Here is a 14,288-nt window from a genome sequence, read left to right on the forward strand (position 1 = left end):
TGTCAAATTAAAACAGGGGAAAAGGAGCTGCTTTTTCCTGTTCATCGTTTAATACACATTGCGATATTTACTTCATTTTCTTTTTTCGTATAAAAGACGTTAATTGTTGGCCTATGATTTAGGCTGCTAATTTTATGAGTGTGGAGGATGATTTGAGACAGCAATATAGTTCGACTTTCATGCTTTCCATCAAGGGTCATATAAGGGTTTCAAAAATTGAATCTATATTATTGTACACGTTTGGGGGGGGGGGGGGGCAGCAAAAGGCACGCGAATATTTTGCCTCTGCTGTAGGTATAAATTGAAAGAATAAAGGCTCTACATGAAAAAGAATATGCCTTCATGTCCTGTAAAGGGCTTGGCATTTTTCTTTTTTACTGTCTGGAATGTCCTGTACAAAGGCATTCAGAGAAAAGCGCAGGGCGATTAGCGTGGTCTCTCTAGTCGCGTAGGTCGCCGCCGTAGCTAATCGATTAGGATCAAGCATCGGCCGTGTTCCTTTACCAGTGTAGGGGTGCCTCATAAGAATTTTTTTGAATCACCCAAAACCGTGCAGGGATGTAGACAGAAAAGAGGAGGAGACGGAGGAGGGCAATGCTTTTTGACAAGGAGTTTTCGTTGAGGCGTCCAAGCGTAGCTGACATGTTTGCCCCAAAACAGATCCGTCACAGCGTATTGGGACTAAATTGGCCTGTGCTGTGTACGAAATCTATTGAAACATGTTTCCAAACAAATTCGGCGTGCGAGCGCTATACCCACTGGTCCCATTCTATTTCATTCTTTTCCACAATCAAAACGTTAACCCAGCCAAAACTTGTACCATTGCTACGGAACAATTGGAATAGTTCCAAGTACCGTGTGCGATGAAATTTGAACGACAAAACTTTCGAATCCTGTATGGCCTCAAGAAGCAATTGCGCTTTTTCACGGAGGTCGATAACCCAACGTCACAAATTAGAATACAATTGCTTGAAAAATCAATGTAACGAGCACATTGGTGTTCAACATTCATCCTGCAGCTCGATTGGATTGAGAAGGCTCGTAGCAACGAGGGTGGTCATCATTTCTGGTGCAGGAACATCAACGGCACTATAGAGTCTTTAGGATGTCCAAACGGGCCAAAGTGATGTGTTGATTTATGATGGCCTGTAAGAAACATATATAGTCGCCTAGTCGCAGCGGTTTGAAAATGAAAAAAAACCATGGGAAAACTTACAAAGTTTTTTTTTTTTAGTCTACATAGTGTTTGGACGTATATGGTCCCCTCGGCTATATGAGGTAGCCGAGGTACTGTGTCCAAATTGTTCCCGAGACATTCCTCCATGTGTATATGGGTACGGCACAGGACCTTGACTATACACTCGAATTTGTCTAGAGCTTTTTATTGGGCCTGACCAACACCATGGGAGAAATTCACACACACAAAAAAGAGTACCTTTCATAAATCGCTTATTGCATTCCAGTCCAGCCCTCTTTTTTTTTTCTGTGTTTCACATTGGAAAGAGTTTATCTTTGTCCATCATCAGCCATTTAACCCTTGACTTCAAAAGGCATACCTCGAACTCGTACATTTCTGTTTTTATTAATGATAATTTGATCTTGTCGCCCGCTTTTCTCAACGCAAAGTTCATCGGCTTCATTTGAACGTCTTGAACGATCGAGCTCAACATTGACAAAGCTGAAATTTAAAAGGTAATATCAAGGCAATTCAAATGCGGCTCGGTTGAATAACATCCACGAATTGACTTGAGAGAAAGGCTTCACACAAAAAAAAAGAAGAACAAAAACTATTTGAAAATGTGTTACTTTCATACCTGCAGCTCTCCTCCCTCCACAATAAATAGGAAAAAAAGCAAGTGTAGGAGATGCTTAAGCTTGATTAGCCTGGAACAACAATTGACGAACTATTTTCCCATCAAACATTGAAGGTGCAGTTGCCGTGGAAGAACAAACGGTGGGTTTTTACCCTTTTCATGCTTTTTTAAAAGGAAAAAAAGGACCGTAGCTCCGACTAGACAAATATCGGGGATGGATACAGTGCCAGTTGAAAAAGAAAAAAGCAAAGGGAAAAGAAAAAAGACGGGTGTCAAACAAGGAGATTGGGGGAGGGTGGGCTGTGTGTATATCTCAGTGTGAGTCAGGGCAATGCATATAGCCCAGATGACAAGAAAGTGGTGAAACTTCCAAGGTGGTCTTCACGGTCGGCTGACTCTCACGCTTACCACAAACCTCCCCCATCTCGAACGACCACCGAAACCACTAGCTCTCCTCCTACTAGTACCTCTGTCTCTTCTTACTGTCACCCAAGTGTCTCCCCTCAGCCCCTATTCCCACCCTTACCGCAGCCACCCACCTCTTCTTCTTATGAAGAATGGTAGGCTAATAGTTAAAGAAAAAAGCTAAACCGGTTCGTTTTCTTCTTTCATTTTACTCGCTTTGCTTCACCTTGTAATTTTTTTTTCTTTTCGATTCAGATGTCTCACCTAGCCTTGATATGATGTTACGTATAAGGGCGCACTCTTCACATTAAATGGGCTCTCGTAACAGTTGCAACTGCAAACAGTTTGGGTTTTACTTCACGAAAAAGAGCTTCCGTCTCGTTCACAAATAATAAATGAATTAAATTAAAACTTCTTACGTAATATTACGAAACAGAGGATCCTATTACACAGTTAAGCGCAAGCTAGAACGTATCAACATTTTTATTGAATCCACGTTGCTGTCCATCTGGGCGGTGCCTTCATCACCACTCGATACTCTTTCAAGTTGAGAGAGCTCATCAAAATTCTTGACTGACATTCTTTTTTTGTTTTATTTTATCCTGCTGTTGTTGTTTACTTTTCAAACCAACACCACATAACACAAGTCGAGGGCGGAATGTGTATTTTTTTTTTTAAATGGCGCTTTTGAGCATCGGCGGCGGGATCTGATCTGTTTTGACGTGACGCACTCCATCGTCTCCTTCGTTCTTTCTCGCCTTTCTTTTCATTTTTTTTTTTTCTTTTTTTCCCCCGATTTGTACAAATGCATAGCACCCAAGCGACCTCTATTGCCGCTGCGCTTTCGGCCCGCAGGTTGGCTGACTGGTGGCCGCTTGTTGCATTCCAGCGGATCAGAGCGCGAGCCGCTGTCACATTGGTGCGATGGCCTCACTTTGATGCCAGAACAAACATGGGGGCATGATCTATCAACTCTTCAAAAGATCTATCTGTGTACACACATCCGTTTTCCACTCGGATTCACTTCCTTTGATTTCACTCATGGATTGATCCGATACACGAGAGATTAGTTTGAAATAAACAGTATATATCTTTCTGACTTTTGATGAGAGAATTTCATTTCATTGCCCATTGTTTGAGAGATTTTCAAACACTTTGTCACATTCAATCGCGACGTACATTGTCTGAGAAGCTCAAGGAAAGCGGAAACATCTTTCTAAAATAAAACGCGTTTCTCTACCAATCAATGCATTCGAGCAGCGAAAATGCGTTAATGTTATTTGATAGAGTTTTTCGTTCGAAATTCGTTTGACGCTGGTTATAATACGTCAGCTTGTGTTGCCGCAGACACAACAGTCATGACGGAAATAAACAATTCCTGGCGTGAAATGATCCGGAATCACTTCCCTTTTCTCCATATGCCGAACTGCTATTCACAGAAAATCTTCTGTTGGGTGCTAATGAGCTTTGACAGGAAGGAGAGGAGGGCGTGAGGGACCCTCCTGAAAGATGTTGGCATACCTCCATCGCGCCTCAAAGTATTACCTTACCCACCAAAGTCATCTCTTGAATGAGACAGACCCTCTTTCTTTTTTTTTTTTTTTTTGCTGTCCTATTATTTTCCAACCAATTTAGTCTCCCCACTGTCCGTCGCCAGTGTCTGCCAATGTATCTTGCGGAATGTTGGTTTGACTCCGCATGATTGCCCATTGATTTCTTTGAAAAAGGTATTTCAGGATTTAGGAAAATCTTTTTTTGTACATCTGCCAATTGACTGGCTAGGACTTGTTTTAAGACTTAGGGTTCTACGATTGAACATGTTCTATATATAGAGATATAGGAGATCTTTTGAAAATCTTGTGCGACACATAAGGGCGTCGTTTTAACTACGCAAGTCGTCTAATTAACGAGAGGCTCATGTGACACTTACAAACTGCGTTGTACACGTGATAGTGGAAACGCAACAACTGATGCGACTCGCCGCCTAAAACAGCAATCAGAGCCAACACGAAGGAACAACAGATATATCTTTGGAAGTTTTTTTGAAAAAAGAAAGAAAAACATGACTCTTGGACGATGCCAGAAAATGGGGGAGAAGGGGTGTCATTATTCTTAATATTCACGTTATTTACGTGGTAGATCCCACAAATTAGGGAACGCTCGAGAAACGTCTACAGTTTGATAGGCAGGATTTTCTTTCTTATATGACAACCTTTTCCCTTTCGAGAAATGAATCATCAATTAGCGAATAAAAACAAAGTTTGTCTGCTAATATAAAGATTTATTGACTGCTGTTAATACGGCCAGGACAGTTGGCACTGAAATGCAGCGCTGGCAGTAAAAGTGACAGAAACGACCATCTAGTTGCTATACAGTATAAGCTAACAGATAATGAAGGCTTCCTCGTTCTCTCTATATATATATGTACTCGTATAGGGACTAAAGGAAGAGGAGAGCCAAACGTTTAGACCGTTTCTAAAAAGATATTTGCAGCTTTGGTATGCGTGAAACGGTGGGGTTTTCTGCTGGATCCACGCGCAGACGAGTGGCATTTAACACTATGGGTGTGTGACAGATGTCAGAGGAAACCAATGCCTACGGTCTATGCTTGGCTTCACTTTGCCAGCGCTTCTAAAAGCAACATCACCCTTCTAGGTTTTCTTCTCATTTAGGCCGTTGCTCTTTCCTGAACGCCAGACGACAAGAGAGGACCTCCAGCGTAGCGACAGTGCATCCGCATATCACGTTAATTACGACCACATATTTACAAACACATGTAAGTGATACATCATTTCGTTTCCAGTTTTTATTGCGGTTCTTCTATGGTAAAATTAAAATGTACACAAAATTTACACAAACACATAAACGTGTCATGAGAAGAAAAAAAAAACAGATACTGCAGGTGCTAATGATTATTGATGGCCGTCATCAGTGGGTTTCTTTACAACAGTCTTTGCTCGTTATCGAAGCCTCTTCTTCTGGATCGTTTTGTTCATTGACAAAACGCAAATCGAAAAGGGTTTTTATTCTTGGTGTTGCATCATATCGTCATCGTCTTCTTCGTCCTCGTCCATTGCCATAGTAGAGTGATTATAGAGGCCCTGGGCCATGAGCTGCAGTGCCAACGGGTTCTTTTGTCCTGAAGCCTTTTTAATCTTCGCTCTCTTGTTTTGAAACCAAATCTTGATTTGATTCTCGTGTAGTTGCAGCTCACGCGCAAGATCTTGGCGGCGTTTCTCCGTTAGGTAGCGGTTTTCCGTGAACTCGGTTTTTAACCGGGCCAATTGCTCCGAGGTGAAGGCCGTCCTTGGGCGCTTTTCTTCAGCCTTGCGGTCTTTCTTTGTCCGTATCCGACGTGCCCTAGGACCTATATACATAAATTTATTCGACCAATTCTTCACTCCAATTGCAGCGTATCCAATTGGCAACGACATTTCATACAAAGCATTGGAACGAGAAAACGCATCCATTTCGTATACACAGAGAGGTGGGGGATGTCATCCTACTGGAATATCAATTGCTTATCATATTGTTATCAATCAATTTGAACGGTGATAATTTAAAAGGCGTTGAAAGCGTCAACCTCGATATCACGAAAGATTTACATTCCAATTTTTAATATGACGTATGAAACTTTTATGACGACTCCAACAATGTGTCCCTTTCTATAGGATATTGTGCAACGATAGATCCGCCTTAAAAGAAATCGTTATCCGGCGAAAAATCCCGTAATGACGTCTACAGCTGCTAATTTTTCTATTTATTGCGCAGTCAATTTCCATTGCTCAATTATCTTTTTTAGCTGAAAGATTCGATTAGTTGCCCAATTCGTAATAGAGTCATAGCCGTAGTTCTGCGAACGTAAATACTCCGCTTAAATGGTGGTGAACGCGACAAGAGGACAGCGGGAAAACTCAACGGGAGGCCATAAAGTCGGACCCGTTAGCTGCTTTTTTTTTAATTTCTGTATCTATCTTGCTCATGTGTTTTACCGCGTCCGAGATGCTGATTGCTCGATCTAGCTCGGTGGAACGGTATAGGACTCAATTTCTAACTCCATTGCGTGTGTACAGCTTTATCGGATGCCTGGACAAAATGATTAACTCTGGACTAATGAATTCGTTTGGGAATGTAATGGGACTTTGATATCGAAGCCCCGCTGTTAGCGTCCTTCTAGTTGTTTAATCTTTCCGTATATGTGTAATGACCCAATCTCTCTCTCTCTCTCTCTAATTGCAGAGCCATTTCCTCTTCGTTTGTAATAACTTTATCACGACTACCTTAACGAACTCGAATTACTTTTTCATATCCCCTGTTGCCCAAGCGTTCTCATTCTCAAGGCCACACACATAAACAACACATTCGTGTGTCTGCATGTATATGTAACGATGCAATCGTGCCCTACCTGAAAGCACACCTTATAGACCTAGCAACAACAGCCGCAATCGTCCGTTAGCCACAAAACGAGTTTCGCAACCGACTTGATACAGATCCGTTTACGCTTTTGCTGTAATGCTACACGACACACGAAGTTACTTTGCTTATGTACGGCATAGAAATGGGAGAAAATGAGACGTTTAGTTTAACCAGAAAACTCCCGTTGTTCAAACTCATTATGCTCATTAATTACCGATGAGTTGCAAACAGTCTTATATCAACCTCACTGATAGCGGAAATGATGGATGACATAGCCATCCGTGCTCCGGCAGAGCTGAATCTAATGAAATGCAGTTCAATGGTACTGATCGAATGACAACGCAAAAATAAAATAAAAAAAATTCTAATAATAAAATAAAGGGAAAAAAAAATGAAATTTCTCGAAGTGTGAAAAAAGAAATATTTTGTGGACTATACAGACGGAAGAAAAAGAGGAAATGACTAGATTAAAGCTGGCCTTGTTGCTTGCGCACAGAGTAACTAAATGTGGAAGACCACCCAACTGGTGCACAGCAGTGACGGTGGCGCACAATCAAATAAATAGTATAGGGAAAAGCAAAAGAAGAAGAGGGGAGCTATAGAACTTTACAATTACAGGTGACAGCGTCGTGGGCGCCGTGGCCGCCACGCGGGGCCAAGCGCCACGGGGAACATGACAAAGTGACGTTACCGCACCACTGGGGGGTGGGGGAGGGGGGAGGCTCGACCGCTTCTTTTTCCTTTTCATATAAACTAAATTATTCCCCAATAGATATTAAAGGAAAAAGAAAAACACTACTGGGAATTTACAAGGAAATTCGCTCAGCGCGTTCTTCTACACCCGATAGAAGCGAACAAATTCTGCGTATTAAGCGAATGTTTTGAATGCATTGAAATGTTACCTACATTTCTTGTTTTGTTTATCAATACACATTGTTATATAGAACCTATCACCGTTTTACCTGCGTACTTGAAGGTTTTTTTTTGGCATTTTGAACAGGTAAAACGAGCAATCAGAGGAATTGGATGAACTGAAATTCACTTACTTCTTCCTGCAAGGAGAGAGAATAAAAGAAAAACATAATTAATTGATCATTCAGGTTCATGTACAACATACGGTTTTAAGTTACCACATTAGGATAAATCGAATTTGTCTTTGTTTTTACTACTACACCAGAACGAATGCGTTTTCCTCAAAGTATACGTAACGAAAAAAAAGAGGTTGCGGTGATGACGACATTTTACGAAAATAAAATGATGTCATTTTTCTCGCTTGATATTTTTACGTTATTCTTTTTTTAGAAGGAAACTACTTTAACGTTTTATAGCCTACCCCCTAGGAGCATACGCACACAATATGGGTGGATGTCTCGACACTGAAATCGTTCTATACCATCTCTAAAGGGAGAGCGGAGTTGAAAACTGGGGAGCCAAATATTTGTGGTATGGCTGCCCCCTCATTCGAATATTTGACATCTTTTGAATGTTGAACGCCTAGCCATTCATTATCGCCATGCTCAACATTTTGTCAGGACAATTTTCTAAGACTTCCTGTCTTTACAAGAAACGGTGATTATAAGGAGAGAAAGAAAATCTATAAATAAAAGAGGCTAAATAACGTAGACACGATGCTGTTAGGTTCTTAGTGGTTAACTTTGTAACAGGCTGCCGGCATTGCTAACAAATATCATTAAAGCGAAAAGCAGGGGGTTATTCACGTATAATAAAAAATAAAGGAATGTGTTACGGAAAGTCTGGGTTTGTTTGATCAATTTCTAGTCCAAGACAAATTCTGTACATGCGTTTGCAATTCATTTATCGGTTAAATTCCCACGAAACCAAAAGTGTGGTTCTGCTGGCTGTTGCGCTTACATTTCACAACAACAAAAGAGACCTACCGCATCGGTGTCAACGCAAGAGTACTGTTGCCATTTGTTGCTATAGCATGACAATGACCGTCTATATAAACTAGTAATGCCATGCAAATGAAACTAGCGCCGAGCGTTTGCTTCTATATAGGGCTAAGGCTGTATGTAGTTCAATAAATATAAGAAACTGCAGCAGAAAAAAGTACGTGCTCCGCCGAGCGTGAATTACATCTAAACAACGATCGCTTTTGTGTCAACTGGAGAGCAGTTGGGTGAAAGAGTGGGAGGTCCAACACACAGTAATCACTCACCGAATAAAAGTGGGAGGTAAACAATTAAAATCTTTGGAGCAAAACAACTGATGGTCTCATTAAGAAACGAACGCACGCGCACACCGGTTTCTATTAAATTAAATCTCTTTTAAAACGAAAGGCAAACTGTAAAGAAAAAAAAGGCTTTCATACAAAATGTGAAGAATGCCAATAATGGCACCTTCTATATAGCTGTGGGGCTTTTAAGTTGAGCCTGTAAAAAGGTACCACCTAGGTAACGCAGTCAACTTCATGGTCCCGTGAACGTTAATTCATCAGCATGAGACAATTGAGTTTCATTCTGTTGCAGCCCTTACAATCATTTATTGTTGAATTGCTGTGTTGTTTTATCAGCAGCTAATGGTCAAACGATTTCCGGTTCTCATTCAAAACTTTCCAGAAGCATTTCGAATGGAATCACTCAACCTTAGACTTGAACAAATGATTCAAACAGAAGCTAAATTTTTTCTTTAGCTAAAAGGTGGGGAGGAAGGCTTGAATAAAATCTACACGCAGAAGAGACCACCAATCAAGAGCAGTTCTGGCACTTGATCTTTCATTGCCTGTGCATCAAGCATATACGTAACTACGCATGGTTTCCGATGCCGAGGACATGATTCCTACGTCAAACAAGTCCTTAAGTATGGAGGGAGGTTGGGACAAATGATTTGTTTAATCGCCAAAAAGCAACATCGAACCGGAAAAGATGGATTGCGTCATTGATAGAAAAGTATTTCAGACTGCCTTGTGCCATAATGATGTTTTGGCTCGTTTCCACTTTCGAACCCACAGTGGCCCGTGCAAGGTCGAACATTAGTAGATATTTTGGATCTAAATTGAACTAGGCCCTAATTGATTCTTTCCAAGTGGCCTTGGTTGAACGCTATAAAAATAGTTTACAGCAGTTTAATGTTCACGACACCGATTCGTGTGTAGAATCTGGTCAAAATCCTGTTCTATTCTCTATCCTTGCCGTGACAATAAATTGATTTTATAATGCTGCATAAATAGGTTTTTTGTTTTTCGTCCGTTGAGAAATGTATGGAGCGTGTTGAGTATTTAATTGGAAGCGACACGGGAGTCCGACCGTCTCTCCAGGCTGAGCTTTGGCAGAACACCACCGACTAGTCTTTGTCGGTTTCTGTTGCCCCTTCTCTTCCTTTTCTTGGCCACCCTCTTTCCGTTCGTCATAGTCTACATAGCACGTTCCTCTCTCCAGGCTACGTCTCTAATGCGCCATAATAAACGCTTTGTCATCTCTAAAAAAATCTATTCATGAATTGTAAAGCTACCAACACCTGGATCCAGATAATCATTACTAAACGGACGCTTGCGCATGATTTTTGACCTTATCTGGAAAACAATTTTTTTTGTGTGTAATGTTTTCCACCACGCGTGGCTATCATTAATTACTTGTATCAATTATCTTCTTTTCAATAGCACAGTTGTCGATAGCCCTCGCATTTCATTTTTCTTTATACAAAATGCTTTTGATGTTCTGGGGCTTTCAAATCTTGGCCATAAGAGAAAATTCCTATCGTTTCCCTCTGGCATCAAAGTACAGACGGTGTCTTATATATTTTTGTAAAACTTTCCTTATTGATTAAATGCTACATGACTACCTTGAGAATGCCGCAATTGCAATTCTGCATATATATACGAAGTAAGGAGTAATCGCAAAGACTGAAATGGAAATGTTTCCCAATTAAGGGGGAAACAATGCAATACGATAGATCCTTTTTTGCTTATTCCATTATAATTTGTTATGTTCACGTTGTCGTAATGTAAGTTTGCTATACAACATGCAATATCAGATTGTGTTGCAATGAACAGGCACTCCAACAACTGACGCAAAAAAAAGGACCTGACTTCCGAATGTATTTAATAGGTACTGTAGATGAAAAATTGGTTGCTATAATAGAGATGTACACTTCTAAAAATTCCTTTTTCTTGTATAGTAACATATCTTGTGTTTGCATTTGAAAAAGCCATGTGTACGTATCGCCGCTAAACGCAAAAAAATCTCTTTCAAGATGAACCGGATTTCACAGCCACTTCTAAAAGTAGCGCCTAAGATATGAAAAAGAACACATAACTAGGGAAGCTCACGGCAACAGCTGTTGGCAATAAATCAAGTCTTTTTATCGAAACATGTTACTTGTCAAAATTTTGGAATTGAATGAAATCTTTTAGGCAAGAGCGTAAGCCCAAGAGAAGAAAAAGAAAATGTTTGACGCGGATAAAGTGAGGCAACCCGAGTTGAATGAATGAGAATCTTTAAAAAGGTCGATCTTAACGATAATTCAAAGCCCCTACATTCAGTGTACACACATGTAACGTACCGCACGACCAGCACAAGTCGCGGCGTGTAACTAGAACCTCTGTTTCTCCCCTCTTGAAGGGTGCTGGTAGATTTAATCATGTTGTCATATTTCGGAGAAGAAGTTGGGCCTTGAACAATAGGACATGCATGGCCACCATCAACTTTCACTAGAACATCATTCGAGCCGTGTCGCCTTTTCTTAAGCTATACACCTCATGCTCTATTGTGGATATTAATAGAAATCACCCAATGGCTGTGCAAGTGCAACAGAAAGCTAATTGCGCTTACGATGCGGAGTGAGGTATTCTAGTGACATAAGAGTTTCAAAGCAAAGGGGAAATGAAAACAAGTTTATCTTTATTTTCTTGTCCGTGAACTCATGTTCCGTGAAGTGACACACATTTAGCCACGAAATTCACGAGCTGTAAAAGTTGAAATAATTCTATATAAACTTTGGGGGTTGATTAACGGTTCGTAAAAAACAAAAGTTTTACGACACCAGATGACACGGCACAATAAATTTGCCATCACGTAATTTTTGGGCGGATGTTATGTAAACAGACACTAAAAAAAAAGAAACAACCGAAAAGTTCCTTTAAAAAGAAACACCCTTCGTTGGGCAAACTTTTTAAAGACACCGTCGTCTTTTTACATAAAAAACATGTTCTACATAAGTAATGGAACGAAACTAGAAGATCGATTGTTCTGCATTTGTGAAATTTGCAAAACCATCATCAACTTTCTGAGGCCTTATTTTATATCCTCCTCATTTTCGGATACATTTGAACCTTATAGGCCGCCCCTTAACTGATGGTTTTAGTAAATTGTGCGTTATTTTACATGATACGTTCACATAAAATAACCTTTCATCTGTCGTAAAGTACAAATGAATTCCATGAGACCAATGTGGGGAACTATCGGTCTATGGTTAATGGTTTGCGCTTATAACTGTGTTAGTTAAAACTGTTAAAGGATTGTTACCGGAAGATGGGCGGTCGGAATATCGGGTGCAGTACACCCAAGCTGGCCAGAGAGCTTCCTTGTCGCCGCCGCTTCCTCCTGATGACGATGTCTGCTGTTGATTGGCGCTTCCCCCGCTGGAGCCACCACCAGACGCAAGTTCGTTGTTGCCGACGGAACAAGTCGATCCACCAACCTGATGCGCATCAACAACGAAACAACTGATTAGCTATCTTACAATACAATGGATATTGAAATCTGCCTTTATCTCAAAGCCGCTATTCTGTACAACTACAATTAAGGGGCCTATCGCCTTTTGCATTGCAATCACATAAGTGTCTTATGCTTTTTCTATACGGCAAATTTAACATGCAGTTTATTAGCAAAGATTTCCTAGAAAGGGAGAGCCCCGAGGCTTAATGAGACGGTGGTTTGACTGATCAGTGTTGAAAGTGATCTAATCAGTATACATTAATCAAAAGTAGGTGTGTACAATCGATCCTCATCGCTTGTTCCAAAAATAATTCATTCCTGATTGAATTCATGGCGCGAATCGAAAGAGAAAATAGAGCTTACGGAGACGGATCGAACCGGACTAGCAGACGAGTTATCATCGGCGCTACTTGAGTGAAGTGACGGGCTTTCTTGAGACGCTGACTGTTTCTCGGGCACCAGTCCCGCACATAGTCGATGGCCGGGATCCGGAGGCGACGCCGAATTGCGAACACTCAGATCGATAGCTTTGCTTCCGGTCGGTTGATGGTGTCCCTTATGCAATTGCTGAGTTTTGGCCTTGGCGCTGGCAGCGGCGGTTGCCGATGCTAACGCAGTAAGAGGATGAGACGCCGCTTGCCGGTTGTCATGAGATCGGCCGGTGAGCGCACCACCAGACGGCGTTGGCTGGTGGGGTAACCAGTTCTTATGATTAGCACCGCCAAGATACTTGTCTGTGCAGCTTTCGACTAGATTCAGCGTAGTCGGGTGATGCTGCGCTTGATGAGCGAGCAACATGCTGTTGAGCGGATGCGGATGCGTGATTGCTTGCGCCACAGAGGCATTATGAGCCGCCAGATGGTGTTGATGATAGTCAATTGATGAACCAGCAGCAGCAGTGGCAGCGAGGATCATTTGGCGTGCCGCAGCCAAGAACGGCAACTGATGAAAAGCTCCCAAGAAACTTCCAGCAGCACTCGCAGAGGAATTCAACTGCTGCTGCTGCTGAATCAGCTGATGGTGATGCGTGTGAAACGCCACGGCCGCGGCCGATTCTGCCGGGTTCATCCGACCGAACTCCGGATTGAGGATATTGTCAATTGAGAATTTGATTATGTTCGCGGCTGATGCAACTGAGTCTTTATCGTCTTCGGAAATTCCATTCATGTCGCGGTTTTCATCTTTGAGACTTTCAGGTGAAGCGAATTCATCGCCCGAGTGTTGATCCGCTGGTGGAGGAGTAGTTCCGCCGACACTTAGCTCTTCATCTGATACCAGGTTATCCGACTGATGATCACTTAAATTGTTGCTCTTGTAGTGTCTCAAACTATGATGACGAATCACGGGGCTTTCGTCGGCCATGATGTTGAGTTGATTGAATTTCACGATGAAACCGCTTTTTAAGTGAAAGACATAAAAACATGCAGACTATACCATGAGCTTTTGTTTCAGCCACGATCGTGATGCCTACTTGAATATCGAACAATGAACACTGAATAATGATGTATCGGCGATCGTGACGTCCATCAGCACCGTTAACAGCTAGTTACGAATCTGTTTGGATCATACAAGAGACTGCCGATCGGATGAACCAGCCGCTTACCAAGAGCCAATTTTCACAAAGAATAGAAAAGGTGGGACTTGTGTAATGGTTACTTGATGGGTGGGACGGTGGGGCGGTGACTTCCTGTGCCAACTTCGTTAGTCCCGCCCGTTCGTATTCCTGGCCAACCTGGAAGACTCCGCCCCACGAAAAATCTTAGTGTTATCAAGAAGAACCCGACTTCAACAGCGGAGAGTTGAACGCATAGAGTAAGACACCCAGAATAGCTGCAGCAATGGAGTTATATTGCTTTCTTCGCTGGAACAGTTGTACTTTTTTTCCCCCCCAATCTCAACGCACTAGACTTTATCTCGACTATAACCGTCATCGGGACATCTGATTAGTTCTAGACGATTCACTTCATTTTCAAGGCAT

General features: G+C 41.7%; 3 protein-coding genes across 3 annotated transcripts in view; 1 reads left to right on the top strand and 2 right to left on the bottom strand.

Moving 5' to 3' along the window:
* The window catches only part of LOC130690976 (glutamyl-tRNA(Gln) amidotransferase subunit A, mitochondrial-like), a 60,546-nt gene that overhangs the window by 15,266 nt on the left and 30,992 nt on the right, over nucleotides 1-14,288 (top strand). The window lies entirely within an intron of this gene.
* Nucleotides 5,243-5,689, bottom strand: LOC132087898 (homeobox protein E30-like). The gene has a single exon (XM_059494948.1). It carries the CDS (start codon nucleotides 5,687-5,689, stop codon nucleotides 5,243-5,245), a length of 447 nt encoding a protein of 148 aa, XP_059350931.1.
* On the bottom strand, nucleotides 5,448-13,883 carry LOC132087949 (segmentation polarity homeobox protein engrailed-like). The gene is made up of 4 exons (XM_059495156.1): nucleotides 12,674-13,883; nucleotides 12,119-12,293; nucleotides 7,598-7,687; nucleotides 5,448-5,586 (listed from the first exon to the last, which is right to left on the bottom strand). Exons 1-3 carry the CDS (start codon nucleotides 13,670-13,672, stop codon nucleotides 7,674-7,676), a joined length of 1,188 nt encoding a protein of 395 aa, XP_059351139.1. The 5' UTR covers nucleotides 13,673-13,883; the 3' UTR covers nucleotides 5,448-5,586; nucleotides 7,598-7,673.

This window comes from Daphnia carinata, chromosome 1, assembly GCF_022539665.2.
Source record: "Daphnia carinata strain CSIRO-1 chromosome 1, CSIRO_AGI_Dcar_HiC_V3, whole genome shotgun sequence".
Taxonomy (NCBI): domain Eukaryota; kingdom Metazoa; phylum Arthropoda; class Branchiopoda; order Diplostraca; family Daphniidae; genus Daphnia; species Daphnia carinata.

Coding starts and splice junctions, on each gene's coding strand:
- LOC132087898 (XM_059494948.1), bottom strand. CDS start 5,689: ATGGATGCGTTTTCTCGTTCCAATGCTTTGTATGAAATGTCGTTGCCA.
- LOC132087949 (XM_059495156.1), bottom strand. CDS start 13,672: ATGGCCGACGAAAGCCCCGTGATTCGTCATCATAGTTTGAGACACTAC. Junction 12,294..12,673: donor GTCCGGTTCGATCCGTCTCC/GTAAGCTCTATT, acceptor GATGCGCATCAG/GTTGGTGGATCGACTTGTTC.